General features: G+C 40.8%; 1 protein-coding gene across 1 annotated transcript in view; it reads right to left on the reverse strand.

Annotated features, from left to right (window-relative positions):
- Positions 1 to 20,924, reverse strand: part of LOC138107046 (uncharacterized) — an 80,081-nt gene that overhangs the window by 45,555 nt on the left and 13,602 nt on the right. Inside the window, exon 2 of the mRNA XM_069008380.1 lies at positions 17,856 to 18,305. Coding sequence (XP_068864481.1) covers positions 17,856 to 18,305 — 450 coding nt within the window. The remainder of the gene's footprint in view (positions 1 to 17,855; positions 18,306 to 20,924) is intronic.

Genomic DNA, 20,924 nt, shown 5'->3' on the forward strand with positions numbered 1-20,924 from the left:
ATACGCTAGTGCAAAGCGAGCATATTTGCTCAGTAGGTGATGTGTGGAGAGCTGGATGACAGATACAGTGAAGATAAGAAAGACTAATGGAGTTACTGAGACCACTTCCTGTTGAATCATTTATCAAGTGTTTTGTCAGTTTACAGATTTTCCAAATCCCAAAGCACACTGAAGACAGAATAATACACAGTTCTCTAGAATTCCATCATTAGTTCTAGCTGAATATATTAGTTTTTAATTGCTTTTGCTGCCAATGATCCAATTACATAGTTAAACACAGGTTCTAGTTATTGAATAATCAGTAAAAGAGCAAGAAGGGATAGAGGATACATGTGCTGCATATTTACTTTCTGCTTGCCATATGTGTATTTTCTAAGAAGACACTGAAATGGAGCTGTGGCAGTCTCTTTGCTTTTAATAGTTAGCTTCCCTGAATTCCTTATGGAGAATGCACATATCATAATGCCTTAAATGCTTTCTAATTACGTATTTGTTCAGCAAGTCTCAAGACATCCTCATGAATTTCTTTCCCCATAAATCTTCAAGAACTGCAAAAAGGATTTTCATCTCTGTCTAGGGATCAAACCTTGTAATGCAGTCAGGAAATCAATTTGGTTTTGCTGAATGACTTAACTGGCAAGTGGGAGGCATAGGATACTGTTTGGCAAACATAACAGTAAACCTCCTACAGTAAATAGGTACTTACAAAATCACTCATTCTCCATGTACCCAAGACCTTTCAATTTCAAACATTCCCTTGTCATTGATTTACTGTTTTAAAATATGTCTTCATATACAAACCAGAGAAGAAGCTAATGTAATTTTTTCTTGCACCCAAAGAAGAGGATGCTGCAACTTCCATTTTCAAATTATGGTCTCTATTGCGCTGTTTCGCTTTACTTTTCTCTCTCCAAGGTTGCTGTCACTTTGCCAGCAGAGCTGAAACTAACACATAGCAGGACAATATACTGTTGCCTTAATTTGTGCTGCAGTTATTATCAATTTTTACTTTCATTTCCTTTTTTATATAAATTTTCCATAGTTGCAAGGGCACAGTAAGGTACATAACAGCTGGGATTACTGCATATGTTTAGGGAGTCAGAGATGTTCATGCCTGAGTAGGAAGTGTCTCTTCACTACATATTTCAATATCTGAAGATAATTTCTCTGTAAAGCCTAGTGCATCTCATATGAGCATCTATGCTGAAGGCCAAATTTAGAGTGGGATGTCAGTAATAAGAGATTGTGAGTAGGTGCAAAGAATTCCAAAGGAATTCCGGGAGTTGAATTTTTGGTAGTCAGGCACTGAAAAATTCCTACATAATATTTAATAAATGGGCAAGTCAGCAAATAGTGTTGTATGTAGACACCAGCTGTTTCAGACCACTCAGCTTAGGCAACCTTCCAATACACTGGATCAAAATGCTGTTATTTGGAAAAATGGGATAGGGGTGGCAAAGTATTTCCTTAGACTGCAGCTTTTAGGCTATTAAAGTAGCCAGGTAGTCTTCCTTAAGCACCTCTTAGGAAATAAATGATTACCTGCTCTGCAGGACACACACTATTGCTATAGATTTTTATGCAGTTGGATTCATTTGTGGTTAACAAATTAATCAATTATATTAATTAATGGTATGGTAAGAGGAGTTATCTCCTCTTTCCATATGGGGAATTGAGTCACTGGCTAAAACAAATGACATACCCAAGCCTAATCTTTAGTCTTACACCTTACCTGTACAACCATCCTTCTTTGCTCATATTTTCTCCTTCCAACTGCAGCAGTAGATAAAATACAAGTGCTCTTAGAAAGGAAACAAGCATCACAATTCTCCTATGTGCATTGCTTTTTAAAAGCAGACATAAAGTTCCTGATGCACAGAGGCATTAATTCCAGAAAGAACTGTGTGCATAGGAAAATGCTGAGTAGATACAATAACTACATGCACAATCATTCCCATGTTGGGATCACACTGCATTCACTGGACAGTCAATCTATGTATACTGGCAACAGCAACAGGACTTCCAGGATGCCAAACATTTAGAAATTCCAGACAAATGCCAAGTTCTTCTTCTTTTGGTCAAGCAAAACTTACATGCAAGAACACAGTATATATTTCAGTAAAACTGAAATACACATAACCCTCATGAAATATAAAGGCCAGAAAATGGCGATAACCAACATTCCCAAACCCTTTAAAGGCTAAGATGCTTTCTCTATGTAGTTTTTGATCAATCCCCATGAACTTTTGAAAACTATCCTAACCTACTCTGCTTCACTCTTCCTTTTAGTGAATTTTGATGACCACTTGGAATATACATTTGAATTTCCTGAAGATAAGGACAAATGTATGTGTGTACACCCTGGTTGTACATACTAGATAACAAAGACAATACTACTTAAAGTGTACTGAGAGAGTAATCTAATTTTACCATGAAACACATTCTTTTGTTTTTTCTACATCTTATCTAATGAACTCAGGATCTGTTCCTTTGCCAGCACTGGGATACTTCACTTTCATGAGCTGATTTATCACGGTTGTCTTTCTTTGCACATCAAGAAAAGAGCTCTTCAATTTTGTACAAACAGTGCAAAACTATTTACCTGTAAAATCTAATTACCATATACAAACCTACTTACATATCTACATATATGATTATTTTAAGGTGTTTGTATGTCATGAAGGACAGAACAGGAAATACATATAATACTGTGACCCATTAGGGAAGAATAATTTTCTGAGTGATGGTTTGGTTAAATGATATTGGTGTTTTAGTAATTTATTAAGATATTAAAACCCTTCAGGGATCAGACTATCATCTAGACTAGTTTAGCACCTCATTTTCTTCCACGATATTCTGCTGTTTTTCATCATCTGAGAATTTCACCTAGAATATTTCACAACAATTCTGAGGCACTATAGCTAAAGCAGTGTTCTTTTACCCAAAAAATAATGACATACCCAAATCCAGGTAACTTCTTATATCAGTAGCTAATGGAATGACAGAATTTTTTTATTACATGTGTATTTTGGAGCTTCCTTAATCTCACACTGCACTCATTAAAATTCTAACTACTCTTCAGAAAAGCTTATTTGAAGCCTGGGACCAACCCCACTCACTTTGGTGAAAAGGTGCAGTGTGGCTTCTCCCACAGCAGGTATTGAAACAATGCTGTCAAGCTGTCTAAGCTTGAAAGAGAGTTGAAAGATGAGAGTAGAAGGCTGTGCTTGTTGTGTCTGACTCCTCTGAGAAAGCAAAGAAAGACAACATGTGTCAACAGCCAGGTCAAAAGCCTCATCAGTTTGTTTTTCCTGAAATTTTATACTAAATTCTGCAGTTATCCAAGGTAGTATTAGAAATTACCTCTGAAAAAAACCATAAAATTATTTGCAAAACCTGAGCTACATTTGCTGCTGGTTTCACTGCAGTCAGTCTATCTATCACTGAAGCGTTAATGAAATTTTTGCTTCCAAGTGTATTGCTCCATGTTCTAAGCCCAAAGTTTTGTTTAGGTTCTGGATCACTGAGCCAAGAAAAGGCCAATCCTGAAAGATGAACACATCCTTTCTTCTGTTGGCTGTGGGCCAACACTACAGAAATTATTTCTCCCATTGTTTCCACCTACAAGAGTTTCACAGCTGCCTGCAGCTGTGTTGGAATACAGGATCCCTTCAGAGAATGACAACTGACAAAATGTCATTTCTTCCTGTGTAAATGTTGGTTGGGGGATGCTTCACATTTGAGGTACTTTCTGCTTTTCTCTCTAGAACCAAAGCTTATTGCATTTGTTATAGGCATAGAAACTGGCAAATCTCCCTTTTTTTTTTAATATTCAGGATATCTATGTTCAGATGAAATAATTCACTAAAATTAGTGTTTAGAAAACTTAGCATACACAATGTAGCTACTTGAGAAGCCATCTCCAGCGTTCTGAGAGCAGAGCAGTACCACTCATGCTGTTACCAATTGGACCCTGCTCAAGCCTGAGACACCATCACAGAGCTGACACCAGGATTTATTTGGATACCTGCTCTTATTATCCTCCTACTCTGGGAACTGGCTCACGATGACAGCTGTACTTGGAAGTACCCCCACACTAATACGACTCACATTAAATGTCAGCCTAGTTACTCAGCCTGCTCCAGCTCATACTACGTGGTCAGAACTGTCTCAGGATGACATTAACATTTGAGATGTGTTTCTCAGTTATCAGCAATTCTTCTCCAAAAAAAAATAGTCATTACTTTAAAGAGAAGAAAAAATCACTTGCCAAGATATCAAGACTACAACATGCCTTTATGTTTGGATATGAAATACTGTGAACATTCTTCATTTCTTCTCTTTTTTCTAATTTATATTTATATACACATCTGACATTTCTATAAGCTTTTGGGGTGGTGTTTTCCTCTTTATGACTAACCTTACTGAACACTAATATGTCTGTTTTGATACACATATGTCCCTTCTCCCAGAACATTACCATATAAACCAAGTCAGATGATTCAGTTAAAAGCCAAATTGTTCCTGGCACAGCTCTACTTCTGTAAATGGAGCACATTACTTATTTATCTAGCTGATTTATTTTTTTGAAAACAAAGCAGAATTCCAATAAGAGCAATGGAAGCACAACAGTACTTCTCAGTCCACTGGGTGGAAGTTGATAATTCAGGACACACATATAAAGAGCAATTTGGGAGATGATGCTTGGCATTTTAGAGAAGCAAGGCAAAAAAAAAAGGCATGAAAACCCATGTAGGACAAAGACACAAAAGAAGAAACAAGTCCAATACTTGGACTGAATAAAGAAAGCAAGCTAACAAATAGCTTTAAATGGCACTTGCTCCCAAAAAACAAAGAAAATTAATATCACCGAGACTCAGCTCCCTCATGGAGAAGACCCAGAAACAAAGAACAATAGATGACTCAGAGAGGAGCAAAAGAGCAATGAAATATTAACTGAACATAGACACTCTCGATGTGAAAGGCAGTCTCTGTCTTCAGTCTGCATTTGTGTGTATTGCATGGAGAGGAAGCCAGCCCTGCACCATCCCGTGGCACGCATCCCCTTGGCAGACTGTAACCCTGCTAACATCATGTCTCGCAGCTCCCTTTACTTGCCTCATTCTCCTGGCAAGTTAGAAAAGTCCTAGAGAACATCTGTCTTTTGGAGATTTTCATTTACTGAAAAATTTAACAAGCAACACAAGCGTATCCACCCAGCCTTTCCAGATGGCTCTAGATCTTCATACTTACTCCTTAGTATAATTCCTACCAGCACAACTCATCTTTATCATTGAGGCTATCAGCCTCCTGTTTCCTTACATATTTTCTGTCAGCTACAATCTCTAGAGAAACTTCCTAAGCATCTCCCTTTTTCAAGAAGCAGATCACAGAGTTTCCCCTTCAATAGTTCTCTGAGGCAACTAACAGATGTTCTTCTAATACTAACTGGGAGGTCTCTACCTGGTAAGCACCTGGCCCCATTCCTCAGCATCTCTGCTGGCAGCCATATCTTTAAATGTCAGTATCATGCAATTGTGTGATAGTGCAGAGAGGAATGTTGTAACAAAACCTACACAGCATAAGCCAAGAAATGGTGCTGACCACCCAACACAGTCAAGCCTCCTTTACACCCAGTTTAAAAGACAATACTTATAAGCAATGACAGCCTTATATAATGAGGAAGAAGAGTGCTGTATGACCCTAAAGTGACCTGCTGCAGTTGTCATTCCTGCTGCCAGATAAACTACTGTGGCAACATAATAACAGCAAAGAAAATGCATCAGTCTGTAAAGCTTGGCAAACCATTCTGGAGTGAGTCCAGGAATGACAAATGGATTTGCACAGCCAGATGTAGCAGCATGAAGTGACTAGGCTGTATGGACAAAGACATAACAAACTTCAGGGAAGTGTCCACCACCAATACAGTTATAAACAGTTGTCGTGTTGGGAGATGGAGCACACACTGACACTGAATACTGTCATCATCTGTGTTTCCAATTAAATAGCAACTAGGCAGCTTTGGAGTAGATATGGATATGTAACTGGACAGGAACAGCCTATAGGAGACTTTCCTCCATTACTGGGCTTGCTGCAAAAGCACTCTACATTGAAAAGTTCTGGTGCTCTGGTGTGTGTGCCTAATTATAGCCTATATTGACTAGATGGCCACATAATATATTATCAGTATCCAGAAACAAGCAACAGCATCACTAACTTACTCTTGGACACAATTTACCCCCCCTTGTCCCACCACCAGTGGGGAAGCTAAAGGAGCACTATCTCATCTAGATCATGAAAAGGAAACCCAGAAATAAAGAGTCGTGGTGAGAAAGCAGAGAACATCTGCTGCAGCCCTGCCACAAACTCATGTTGCAACTTGTGTTTGCAGAGAAGCTGATTATGAGTCAGCAGTATGCCTGGGGGGAGGACAGTCAATGGCGTACTAGGCTGCACTAGTGAAAGTGTAGACAGAAGGTCAAGGGAGGTGCTTATTCTCTCTGTTCAGGACTTTTGAGATGACATCCAGAGTACTGTACCCAGTCTGAGCTCCCCAATGCACACAAAGACACTGTCAAACCGAAGGAGGTCGATGGAAGTATCCTAACATGACTCGAGAACTGCAATACATGAATTAGAGATCTGTGTTTGTTCAGCTTACAGGAGAAATGTCTGTGCAGGTATCTACCTGCTATATTAACTACCAAATGGGTGGTGGTAGAAAAGACCAAGCCAGATCCTTCTCAGAGACACACTGGAAAAGGTTGGAAGGCATGGAGCACAAGTCACATCCAGGGACATTCTGATAAATTCTAGCAAAACTTCACAGTGAGAACAGTCCAGGACTGGTGCGGTTGCCCAGAGGGACCAAACAGTCCTTGTGATCACAGGCTCAGAGCCACTTCCAGGTGGAAAAAACAATTTCCAACTCCTTGTGTGGGGAAGCATTGAGCTGATCTGAACATTAGCCATCACTCCACGAAGGGAGTAACCTTCAGCCCACCAATTAATACCAGCTTGTTTCTGTGTGTGCCAGTGGCTCCATGCTGACTGGCTGCTTCATTTGCAGTGCTTGTGGAGGAACTCAGGCTGTGCTGGGAGCTGCACTTCTGGCTCAGGATGTGGGAGGATGTGGGTTGCTGGTGTGTGATGAGAAGGAGAGAAGTATGAAATTTGATTTGATGGTGCAAGTTCACAAATTGCACTGAGAAGACAATTTGTAAGAGTGAAGAATAGAGTAGGTTATAAAAGAGGGGTTTCTTTTTCTGTGTACATGCCTTTTCTCTCATGGAAGGAGTAAAACATACCCAGAGCCTCAGTGTTTCATGAGTCAGATTTTTAAATCTCATGGCTTTTTTTAATCACCTGCCATGGAGAAAGTGGAAGAATAAAGTACATTTATGTTTTTGTGAAAATCAAAAAACCTAAAGACTATTCTGAAAATATTATAAAAATGATTTTTATCAGTAGTAGTGGAGCCATCAACAATACATGCTTTCTTTTGTGTAAACCATGGTATTCTCCAGAAATCAACTAACTGGAAATGAGAATAAATCTTTTGCACCCGTAATAGCTCTTGATTTTAGCACCATTTTGGTGATAAATGCCTGTTTAGATCATAGACATATGATGTGTTAGCATTATGCTTGAGCTTTCAGAAATTAGAGATGAGGTTAAAGGTTTCAAGTCAATAGATACCAGCACAATGATATATAATAGCTACTGCGTATGACCATCAGGTTCTCTGCTAGCAGTTGTAAGAGGAAACAAAAAAAGAAAATAGAAGGAAGAGATCTTGAAGCAGAGTTATGGCTGTTTCACACCCAATATCTGAAGGAAGGTGAAAGAGAAAAGAAATGATGCTCAAAAGAAAATATCTATAAAAGAGAAAGGAACCTGTGCCAACTCTTAAGAATGGATGATGGATTCTCTATTAGCTCAAATAAGCTCATTGATGTGAACAGTGTCAGAGCCTTTCAGCCTTTATCTGTACAGTCTGATATTTTCCAAAAAGGGGAAAAGCAATGTGAATAGGTCATTGGATTTTCCTGTAGGTATCCCATTAGGATAATATATGGAAAAATACATCTAAACAAACATTTGTCAAAGCTGATTAAAGAGCTTTTGCTGCCAAACAATCTGAAAGACTTAGAACATCTTTGAAGCATGAAGTTTACTGAATATTATGGAGGATGTGGTGGGATTCAGAAACAAAAAACCAAAACCCCTAAATGCAAAAGGTGTTTGAGGAGGAAATGGAGAAATGATGTCAATAGTCAGCCCATAAACCAGTAAGTAAGGACGGGAAAAGGAAGGCTGGGCAAGACACAGAAGGAAGTATCATCCCCAGCTCAGTTGTGAAACGCTTCTGCATTTTGCTAACATCTCCTTCCTTCAGAAATTACTCTTCAGAATCATCTTAACCTGTTTTAAATTAGATCATGAAATATGCCAATAGTGCAAAAATATTCACAGACAAAGCCAAAACACTCCTTGGAAAGCTCAAGTAGATGAGGTAGATTATTAAAATATGATTAACATATGATGAGTTCTGCCCTGAAGAAGGAAGGCTAAAAGTTCAGAAGAAAAAAGAAAAAAAAACAACTAAAAAATATATTCAAACTGCTGAGAATAATTCACTTCATGAATGACTTCAGTTTTTTACCTATGTCCTAAGGAAAGTTATTGCAGCAAAGTGATCACCTGACACAGACTGTTCAAGGCCTTATACCATTACATCCTCAGGTCCTCATCCCCCCTTGCTTGACAGGGCATCAAAACTCTAATTCTTGTGGACATGGGCCTATTATGTGTTTGTCTACTTTGCACAAAATAGAACCATAAAAGCTGCCTTCCACTTTGACAATCCTAACATCTACCAGCACAGTGATTAGACTGTTCACTTGGAGACATGTGAACATATAATTGGTATTTCCATTCCAAATCAGACGAAGGATTCAAATAAATCCAAATTCTACATTTCAATTTTGCAAAGAATGTCACAGCTTGAAACCCACAGCTCCAGCAAACGTGAATCCTATGAGGAGAGCAAAAAGCTGTCTATGAAGAAACACGGAAAAGTCTATCCCTCCGCTTAGCATTTTCAGATGGTTATCTTGAAGGTCAGGATACTGATGCACAACTTTTGAATTCCATTGAGCTACTGTTGAATGCTATAGTTCCTAAGTCTCTTCATGGTGAGTCTGATTGCTGGTTGTATTCACATTTCTATTCTATGGACATTGTGATGGTGCTACTGAGTACTTTCATCTGCTCTTCTGAAATAGCTTTGACACTAATTTTGTTCTTCTTTTTAATGTTTAATTTCTTTTGGAGATCCATGAAGTTATCCAACAATGACTACATCTGCCAAAGCCCAAGCTTTTATAGTTTTCCCTGTGGAAAACAACAGGCTTTGAGTAGTTTGAGCACCCTTGTCAGTTCTTTCTATCACTTCTGTGTACTTAGCAGTGTAGACTCATGCTCTTCCAGTATTTCTTTTTGCCCAATGTCTATTACAAAAGAAAATTGCCTGCCTGACAGATATTTTCCTGTCTCAGTTCCTTTGAAGAACAGTTCTCATAATTATTCCTTTTTGTTCAGTTCCTAAAGTCTGTTTCACTTCATATGCTACAAAAGAAGCACAGATCATCTTCTCTTCTTTTGATGTTCTCAGTTTTCTTGATTAAAACTGTTCATAAGAAATGGAGAATCTAGGATGGGGCAGAATAACACGATATTTCAAACGTATATTTGTGCTTAGCTGTTCAGTTCACAGGGAGGAGAGAAATGGCATAAAGGAATCAATATCTTAGAAACACATTGTGAAACTCTCAAAGATAGATGGTGGATGTCTATCTAATGGTGACAACATTTCAGGGTTTGCTGCAGGCCTGTTGTTACAGTCTAAGATTCAAGCTTCTTCAGAGTTTTCTATCTCCTTCTCCTCTCATCTTTTCTTATGGAAGTGCTTGTCCAGGTTTCCTGCACCTGCTAAATAAAGAGATCTTCAGACAACATCCACCAGCTGTGCCGGTTTGGCCAAATTTAGAAATATATCCTCTGAGACAAGGCAAGCTACAACCACCCCTCCCCCACCAGGTCCGGGAAAAAAGAAACTTTTTCCTCGAAGGAAAGTGAGACAGATAAAAACTATTTATTTAACAATCACACTGGAAAAGTATAATAATGCTAAATAATAAAACCTCCTGCTCTGCTGAGAGAAACCTGGGGGAAAATTCAGAGTCCTTCCGTAGATCTCTCTCTCTCCCTCCTTGGAGCTGGGATGGGGTGGTGGGCCCACTTCCAGGGCCAAGGCCTCAGTGGAAAGTCCTCCCAATGTATTCTGATGTTGAAACAGTCCAGCAGAGAGAAAAGGAAAAAACCAAAGTCCCAGGAAAACAAAAGTTCAACTCTCGGTGTCTCTCTGGAGAAAGAAAAAGGAGCTGAAAAAACTGGCCGAAAGCAAGCCGGGTGCCTTCCCCACTCTCACTCTGCTGCTGCAGCTGAAAATAAAGTTGCTATCTCTATGTGACCTTGAACAAGCTGCAAACTGCTTTGAAAAAGTTTTGCTCAGGTTTTCCTCGCCCCTCTCAGGCTCAGTTTAAAGGCACAGAAAGGCACAATATTAATTTCTGGGCATGGGGCAGCAATAGGGGATACACATCACAAAGTCACCCCAAGACACAGCCTACTTCAACTGACATCAATTTGAAAGGGCACAGAATTAGGCAAGTTTACACATGATGATGACAGTATTCAACAGTCCTTTCTTTAAAACTTTATATGCAAGTCTAACTAGAAACCTTCAGTCCTGAAAACAACAAGAAACACTTTAAAGGTTTAGTCAACATGATACAGGGCCCAGAAGACAGAAGGGGATGCAAAGCAGAAGAGTCCATGTGATATGACAGGACTCAGAAGTGAGGTAAGCTTCAAAAAATGAGGTGAGACAGTAAACAGTCTAGTTTTCTCTAGCTTTTTTTCTGCTTAAAAGCACAAGTGACTTTTGCTCTGAGAAAAGAAAGGCAAGCATGCCACAGTCATCCTGACAGACGTTTGTACCATCACTTAGAGCTCAGTCCTACATTGCTGCTGCTCTGGCATTTGGCACAGATGACAGGGGGAGACATTTCAAGCAAGGCAAGGGACACGAGCCTCTTAAACTGATAAATAAGTTTGTGAAAATGACAGCCAATAAACCAGTTAACATTGACAAACTCTACTTCATTCACCTTGGAGATGCTAAAATATCAAGAAAAATGCAAAAAACTGCAATCTCCTTCTCAGTTTACTTTACTGGGTCCCCTCTGCTTTTTTTTTACCTTGATGTCAGGAATCTGGGTCCTCAATTAAGTTATCCTAATCCTGATCAGTTACAGAATGGATAAAAGACAAAGTGGTAGAGAAACCAGGAGAAGCTCATCTCTCACTCCTCAGCATGGCTTCCTCCTGATAAGCAGAGAGTGAGTTCCTGTTACTCACCACTATCTTCAGCTCTGAGATCTGACTAAAGGAAGCAAATCCATTTTTCCCTTCCTTGCCCAGAACTGTCACTCTTCACAGATGCCTGATGTCTCATCAGTGTCCTCCAACAGGCAGCTTCTTCTGCAATTTCCTTTTCAGCTAACTTGCTGTGTGGTACCTTGAATATACGATCACACCCTCTGCAAGGAGGAGAGGCCCACAGCCCATTCTCTCCCACACTCCCTCTGGAGCAGTTACATACAGCCACTCATCTTTCCAGAATTCCTTGCTGTGACTGCCTGCCTGGAGTGTATAGCCCCAAATCTCTTTGCTTAAAGGGGTATATAAGCAAGGCATGGCAGAGGTTGGAACCTACATTACAGAGGTCACATTTTTTTCTGAGGCAAGGGAATACTCATTCAGTCAGACCAAAAATACTCTGTGACTGAATAAATTCTGAAGAAACTGAAGAGGAGATTAGAGGACCAAATCCCAGGCAAGGGAAAACAAGCAGTTGTGATGGTTAATAGACACAAGGACAGCTCATAGGAAAAGAATAATGAGACATGGAGCATGATGTAACAGAAACAGGCCAGATGGCGGTACAGCTGTGGGGAAACTCAGCTAGCTCTGAAATGAGTCTTCAGTTATTCAGACTGCTGACTGCAGACCCAAGCCACTGACTGCAAAACAAGCTCTGGTTGTCTCAAGCAAGTAGCAGTTTGTTAACAATTACCCAATTGAAAGCAAAGTGGAGCAGGTGATAGTAAGAAATCTGCTACGGCACATCAGATGAAGAGCCATACAAGAATGTCCACAGCCTCTCTTTCTTTCTATGACACAGATTTAGAGACACTTTAGAAAGTAGAAATATAACATACACCCTAAGTAACTCAACAGCAAGTAACTTTATTTGGTACTGGATTATCCAGTTAACATCAGTTCCAGGAAATCTTTTGAGGTCATGCAATACCTGCATGGATGACTCAGTGTGAAAACAGGAAAACAAATCCATAAATAGTTTGGAAAATGTAGTAGTATGGAATTTCTGTGATATCTGTGAATGCTTGTAGTCTACCAGTGATAAAAGCCACAAAGGAAAATCTTAACACTAGTCTAGGTCAATTCTCATGTGAATCAGAGTAATTCTTCAGAGACACCAGTGCTATCAAATTACTAACTTTCATGCTAGAATTTAGCAGCTACCTGCTACCCAATATGCAGCGTGGTGCTGTTCCTACAGTAACAGAAGTTAAATGGAGCAGTGTTTCAGTTTTACAACAGTGTGCTGTACGTCCCAGAAGTCTCTTCTGGGGGAGTGGGCGACAGAACAGAGTCTCCAAAGGAATAAAAAACGAGAAGTAGCAATGATTTCAAGTGACTTTGCATACAAGTTCCTAGAAACTATGCAAATTCTACTATTACCTGAAAGGAGGTTGTAGTGAGGTGGGGGTCAGTCTCCCAAGTTACAAGCAATAGAACAAGAGAACATGGCTTTGAGATGTACCAGGGGAAGTTTAGATTGGTATTAGGAAAAAATTCTTCACCAAAAGGGTTGTCAAGGATTTGAACAGGCTGCCCAGAGAAGTGGTTGAGTCCCCATCACTGGAGGTGTTTAAAAGACATATAGATGAGACACTTGGGGACATGGTTTAGCGGTGAATATGGCAGTGCTGGGTTAATGGTTGGACTCAATAATCTTAGAGATCTTTGCCAACCTAAATGATTCTATGACCCTATGATTCTATGATTTAACTCATCCTCTGGGATTTAAAAAAAAATCTGCAGCTGATATAAAAATATACAGAATGTTGCTGTTTCTGCCTCTGGTACTGGAGAAGAATTTCATGCACAAAAAAGGCAGAGTTCATTGCCAGAATATTCAGAGACATTTAATATCCATCATCAAACACCAGCTGAATGGTTTCCCTAAGTAATGCCATTAGCCTGCAATTCATTGACATTCTCCCATGCAGTTCAAATGTTTTTCAGTGGATCATGACAAGTGTCACTGACAAGTGCTTTCCCTTGAAATATTCATGGCTGAATGTCATTCAGATGGGAGGTCAACTGTCCACCACTGTATGAGCAGTGCTGGGGAAGGCAGAAAGAATGCACTGGTTTTCCCCACCTGATTAAATCCTCCTACATGAATCATCTATTTTTGCTCTTTTTGCCTTGCAGCCTATTGAAACATCACAGGACATTTATGTGTCCCAAAAGCAGACTGCTTTGTTATTTGCACTGCTTCATCATCACACTCCTTATCTACACAGAAAAGGAACTGCTGTTCTTTTTCATTGAGAAGCATCAGCTGTTTGTTATTGTGTTGACTCTGTTATACATAATTTTTAAATCTCTGGAATTATTTACTTGCTATTCGTTCTTCCTCTCCAATATCATCCTTCACTGAAATTTCTGATCGTAATTCACAATGTTCAGATGTAAGGATGAACGACACCTTATGAGAGGATTAGCATGTGATATGAGCTGTATGTGTTTTTTTCTGGTACTTCACTTCTGGAGAACTCATTCTGTCCTTCAGATGGCCTATGAGCCCTGTAAAGTATTTCACCGATAATAAACTGTTAAAAAAAAAAAAAAATTAACTAATTGAGTATGGTATAAGAATGGATGAAGTGAATATCTACCACAACATTTTATCAGTTTCTTGGGAGCTGAAAAACTGTCTTCCCTGATGCTATGTGCAATACCATCTTAAATACCCCAAGCAAGACCAGTCTGACTTTACCATGAGAGGTTATTCTAGAGTACACAACAGCTACTGCCAGGAACATCTGACATGATGCATTTCTCTCTCCATAATTCTATGTTTTCTTTAATGGGTTACTACTCTAAAAGGAAGCCACCATCAAGGAAAAAGGGAACCATTACTTTTTAAAAGTATTGGCATGATCTTGTGCTGTGCTCCCTTGAAACAACGCTGACCAGTTATATCAGTTACATTAAAGAGATTTCTGCCAGACTGCTAAGCAAGGGAAAAAAAATTAGCAAAAGAACAGGAGAGCAAAGGATAGATATGGGAAGAAAATATTAGGAAAGATCTGTTTAAAGGAAGACTGAAGTTCCCAGGCACTTAGCGTACTGCTGGGATCACCAGAGCATGGCATGGTTATTCAGAGAGATGAACCAGTTCACTGAGACACTCTCCATTTTTTTTATACTGATTAGAGCCAACTGAAGGGTATAAAAGGGATTACAAGGCAAGGCTGCACTCAATATCTGAGAACAAAACTGAAGAAGTCAGTTCTAGTCCCATTTTTTTAATTCAGCCTGAATTAGACAAAATCCACGCTGTGAGCCTAGAAGCCATTTAGGAAGAGAATATTCATGTCTCTCTGCAGTAATAAATCATAGGGCTCATTTTTACCAGTTCTCTATGAGCCTCAGCTTGGCATGACTGTAAACTATTTAGATTATGCAAGCTTAGACTTCACCTCAAAATGAGCAAGCGAGAAGAAGAAACGTGTATCAAAACCTCATTCCCCACTTCTAAACTCAATTTGGTAAATAGAACCAGCCATAAATCCTGCAAATGTTCTTGACTGGTTCTTTTCCATTAAACTTTATCACCCATGCAAGTCTGGGTTATCAGCTCACACACACACTAATAAAGAGGAAGAACTTTTACAGCCGCTAGAAGGTGAATTAGGAATGTTATGTTTGATGTAAAGTTTGATGCAGAAGAAACAGATTTTACATCTGCATTACTGGCTCGATGCTGTTGCTTTGCAGCTAGGTTGGCATTTTTCACTTCAGGACGAAGAAAGTTACTACCATACTGCAGTTCCAGTCCACTAATTTTCTATTGCAAGAGGACACCTAGACACCCACTTAAATAATATCACCCCCTTTCACCATAAATTCTCTCTCACTCCCCTTGTGGAAGTCTTTGTGGCTTATAAGCTCTCTATAATCTTTCTCTTTCCAACACCTCCATGAATTTCTGGTCTATCCAACAGTTTACTGTTTGCAAAACCCCCTCTCATGAGGATAAAGATATATATTTCATAATCTCTCTTAAAAACCTAGAAGAAAAGGGAATTATAGGCATGGTTTCCCAGACAGACTCTGATCTCCATACACACATTGTCTTTTGAAAAAATAAACCAAATCAAGCACAAACAAATTATTTACTTTATTGAGAGAATAACCTCGATTTCAATATAAGGCCTTAAAGATTACTGATTGTGTTGAAGATCTAGGTCCTTCAGGATCTGAAATCCAGAAGGACTTCTTAACAGGTGTAACAGGTAACTCTAGCTGATCTACAGGACCTGATCTACAGGAGGGCATTGAGGAAGTTCTACCTTTAGTTAAAGAGTGAAGAGATATGCTGCCAGTTTTAGCTATGGTCTGTGGTCTTATCTCCATCTTAGTCCCTTTTATGAATGTATTGTCCCACAGACTTCTCATGGAATAATTCCACTGATGAGGGTTTGTTTTATAATCTCACCAAAAAAATTGTGTTCTGACACAGAAATTATGATCAGAGCTATCCCATGGAAAGCTTCATACCTGCATGTGCTTCTCAATGTGCACAATAACCACATTACTATCTACAATTAAAAACAGATACCAGTCCTATGACTCCTAAATTACAGCTGAAACACAATTTGCAGTGAAATAAAGGATAGGCATCTTGCACCGAGCAGCAAGCAGTAGCAAGAATTCTTAGCTATTTTCAAGACCAAAAAATTCTGAGGACAGTAAAGAGCACTGACAAAAGCTTAAACATTTTGCTGTAATAGAAAGCCAAAGCTGTTTCTGGGAAAACACCTTAGCTATTAGATTAATTTCTTGTATGGTGAGATGTATGGAGACTGCTTCCTTTCTCTTTGCAGGGTGAAAACTGGAGAGGGCCTGACCATTAAGCCAATGGATTTCTGTAAGCATCTTGGCAACTCAGAGAAGAATGTCAACTGTTCGGAAATAAAAGTTAGAACATGCAATATGATTGCCACTGCAGAAAACCAGAAACTAACCAATTTAGTCTCTCCAAGCAGGTCTTACTGAAGTGCATTGTTAACATGCCCTAAAGTATTGATGAACTATGACAGTTTTACAATTCTTTCCCAAACACAAAACATTGTCCAGCCATTCAGTCTGAGCTCTGAGATGACAATTTGCAAAATATTCATCTCTTAAAGTCTAAACTTAGATTCTACAATACACAGCAGGAACAGGACTAGGGTTAGGCACAGGCCTTCCTATTTTCTTCAGATCTGGGGGCAGAAAGGATCTGGTCTGGCCTCTGGCATGATTTAAAGTGACTTTCTGTCTTCTTACAATCAGAGCCTGCTTCACTGAGCCAGTGGCCTTTGTGGAATTGTCTCTTGTCCTGCATCCTTACTCTAAAGGGATGCCACCTTTGTGGGTGAATAAGGTTGATTATCTTCCCTCAATAGAGCACAGTTTTTAATTTTTTTTTTTAGGGAACACTGTTAATTATCCATGCAGACTGATGGCAGCTGAAGCAGACCCGAAAGTCAGGTCCTTACACACTTTATTAAGGATTCCTTTCAGGACAGGAAACCAGTTTGTTAATCTTCCATTGTTAATTCATTTTCTTGAGTGATTAAATGAGCTAAATGGCAGGTGCTGGCATATGTAGTGGAAGTGTGCGTAGGAACAGGAAAAGTGGATGAAAGCTGCTACAATAAAGAAGAAATTAAAAGAAGCAGCAGTGCCATGAGGACAGGAAAGAATTAAGCAGCAGATTTAGGGTGACAGGCATGATGATGCTATAAGAAAAGAGGAAACAACATGCAGTTCAGCATATATAAATTATGCATAACCATAAAATGAGAATTGAAACAGCCATCACTAGAATGCCTATGAGGTGAAACATTTCCTATGGGACACAAGGGTAACAAAGCAGGAAAATTAAGTGGCAACCATTTTTAAATACTTTTCACCATTTCAAGTCAAATGAAGTTTTTTGTATTTTTTCAGATTCCACTTTCTTTGAGAATGTACTTGGTATATGGGGAAACTGTTTATCTGTGTATAAAGTCCATGTAACAGTGACTTACTAAATGTGTCTGATACAAAATCCATTTTGGAACCTATTTTACATATTGAGACACACTCGAAACGTCCTTATTCTGCTCAAAATGCCTCCTTGAGCCCAGTGGAATACGGGACCTTCTGGGTGAAAAAACAGCTCTCCTAATGTGAAAATTCAGTGCGTTTCCTAAGAATTTTGGGAACAGTAAGGAGAGACTTTCAAGCCACGACTCCGCTTTCCCGGTGAAACGTGAAGATCAGTTTTTCCGCTCCCGGTGGCGGGAGAGGGGGGCAGGGGGGTGTCGCCGGACGGAGCGGCCAAGCCCCGGGCTGGGGGGCAGGACGGGGGCACCTCACACGTGCAGGGGCTGCACCGACAGCAGCCGCGGAAGTCGGAAGGTGCCGGCGGCCGGAGCCAAGGAAGTTGACAGTCGGCGGCACACAGAGTTCGATTTAATCGCCCCCGAGGCGCCGTCGGCCCGGCTCCGCCGACGTGACCGGCGCGGCGCGGTGCCGGCCCCGCTACGTGCGGCCCCGACCGCCGCTGCCCGGGGCCGCCGCGCCGCCCCCCCGGCTACGTGAGCGCCGGCAGCGCCCGCGGCGGGGGAGCCAGGGCCGGCCCGCCCGGGCCCTCCGCCCGGGCCCTCGGCCGCGGCCCCGCGCACGCAGCACGGCCCCGCCGGCGGAACCGGGGCACGGCGCGGTGCCGGGAGGCGCGGACCGTACGCGAGGAGGTGCGCATCGCGCAGGGAGCAGTGCTGGCCTGCGGACGGTGAGGTCACAGAACTGGGATGAGTCCCAAGTCTGTCCTTTTTAGGGATGAAGACTGGGGATTCATCAATTCGGAAGTGACTGAGAAGGAGGGACCCGGGCTACGGGCTACGGTTGCAGCTGTGAGAAAAATGATACTGTGTCCAGTTCTGGACTCCTCAGGATAAGAGAGACATGGAGCTCCCGGAGAGGGTCCAGCAGAGGGCCACAAAGATGATGACGTGTCTGGATCATCTCTCTTATGAGGAGAGACTGGAAGCTGGGCCTGTTTAGTCTAGAGAAGAGAAGACTAAGGAGGGATCTTTTAAGTGCATATCAAGATCTCAAAGGCAGGTGCCAAAAGGTTGGTGCCAGACTCTTTTTGGTGGTGCCCAGCAACAGGATGAGGAGCAGTGGCCATAAACTAAAACACAGGAAGTTCCATCTCAACATGAGGAAGAATTTCTTTACCTTGAGGGTGTCAAAGCACTGGTACAGGCTGCCCAGGGACGCTGTGGAGTCTCCCTCTCTGGAGACATTCAAAATCCACCTGGGTGCATTCCTGTGTAACCGGCCCTAAGTGACCCTGCCTTGGCAGGGTCATTGGACTAGATGATCTCCAGAGATCCCTTCAAACTCTAACAATTCTCTGATTCTGTGAAATGTGATCCTAGGTACTCCCGGTATGCAATGCCACAGCAGAAGCGTGAATATTCAGTAGGCCATAGCTGAGATGCTACCTGCAACTCTGGTTAAGTCATGTGATTCTGGTCACTCACTTTCAAATACAGGTGAACTGGGACTTGCATACCTGCTGAGAAGATTTAAAAGCAAGATAAGGAGGATGGAAGCTTTTGCAAAACAAAAGAAGAGGGAAAATAGAAGATAGTGAATACTTAGCTAGCTAGAGCTCTATTAGTTCATGACAAATTAGATAGATAGATAGATAGACAGATAGATAGATAGACAGATAGATATTTGCAGTAGCAGGGGAACTGGACTTGAGCAGGGTGTCATTTCTAATCTTCAGATGGGCCAGGAGTGCCTAGATACCTCAGTGATAAATCATGCAAATAAGTAAATACATGAACAGTAATGACATTCCTAATATACTTATGCAGGGACCTCCAACAGCTGTGCAAACGTGAATGCCAGACACATATCTATCACTCAGCAAAATGCTAAGCAGGTATTATGGGCTTCATGTTGAGCTGGGAACACTGATGTATAGAGAGGTTGAGTATCTGATATGAGTCTATTCCACAGCTTTTCTTTTCAGTAACCACAAAGATCCATTGGGCTGAACTGGCAACACACAAGCTCTGGAGTGCAAATATCCACGTAAAAAGCTTTCCTAGAGCAACAAGAAAGGGGTCTATACCTGCCTGCTCTAGGAACCATCCACTGCTTAAGAGGGGATGAGGGCCCTGTCGGTTTCTTGGGAGTGGCCTATGTTGTACTGTAATACTGTATTCTTTATATCCTGGGGATAGTAGAAAATAATCAGAAGCTTCTCTGTCAATTAAAGCAGCCTTGAAGTGGCTCTATATTTTGCTTGGGCACATCACAATAATGGAACAGTGTTCCTCCTGAGTGAAAGAACCATGTAACTGAAAAAAAAAATGTTAGAGACAGAACTGAAAGAAACCACAGTGACCCTGAATTCTCTTCTTACCACAGTAAATGCAAGTCTTCATTTACATTCAACCAGCAACAAAAATCACTTTGCATCAGCCATTCTTCACTGGCCCATACTTTCCACATACTTGTCCGTGCTATCAGCACAAGCCTGTAACTACAGGCAATCTAGTGAAAAAGCAGACATTTTCCTTTGCTAAACTTGGCACATAAAGAAAACACAAACCAAAACCAACCAACTAGCAAAACTCAGTGACAGGCTTTTAAGAATTCGTCAAAGGAAAAGTGTTTGTCTGCCTGTGTAGGCACTGCCCTCATAACAAAGGCCAGCTCTCAAAATACACATCTGCAGTAGGGAAAAAGACGAAGTCTCTCCCTGCTCTCACACAATCCTTCATGTCCCACACCCAACTCAGTGGTCTCAGGCAAAGCTAAAACACAAACCTTTCCATCTAGAAACCAACATTCTCCCATTATACCTGAATTCTGGGCTGAAAAAAAATTGTAGAGAGCAAATAATGCATCAGTCTAAAATAGGTTCTCTGCTGTTTTCACTTTTCCCCCACAGGTTATATTTCTGTTCCTTGAATACCCATCTTCTTCCCTGAAGCATTAGAAGACCCCAGCAGAGCCCCAGCACTTTTAACTTTCTAGCACTTCTGGTACCCACAGCACTCCACTTAGTGGGAAGCCGAACCTGACCTTCCTCCATGATGCTGGGTAAACCTTGGGAGTCTGTACCAGTTCTTTCATTGATTTGCTACAGTGTTTGTACAAGTGAATTCCTTTTTGTCAGTTTTCTCCACTGGAAAAATAATGGTTCATTTTAATCTCATCATGTTTGAGTGTCTCCTGAGTCTCTTGTCAACCAGAGACAAGACATTTCCCATGGAATGGCATCTGTTTACATGAGTTTTATTACAGGTGAGTTATTGGACAGCTTGAGCTCATAATTTTTAATCCTATCTACTTATGTTTCTGCAAACAGATCTCCATACTTCCTTTGTCTGGGAAATTAAATGAAAGAAATTTTTTTAAAT

Source organism: Aphelocoma coerulescens, chromosome 3 (assembly GCF_041296385.1).
Source record: "Aphelocoma coerulescens isolate FSJ_1873_10779 chromosome 3, UR_Acoe_1.0, whole genome shotgun sequence".
NCBI lineage: Eukaryota > Metazoa > Chordata > Aves > Passeriformes > Corvidae > Aphelocoma > Aphelocoma coerulescens.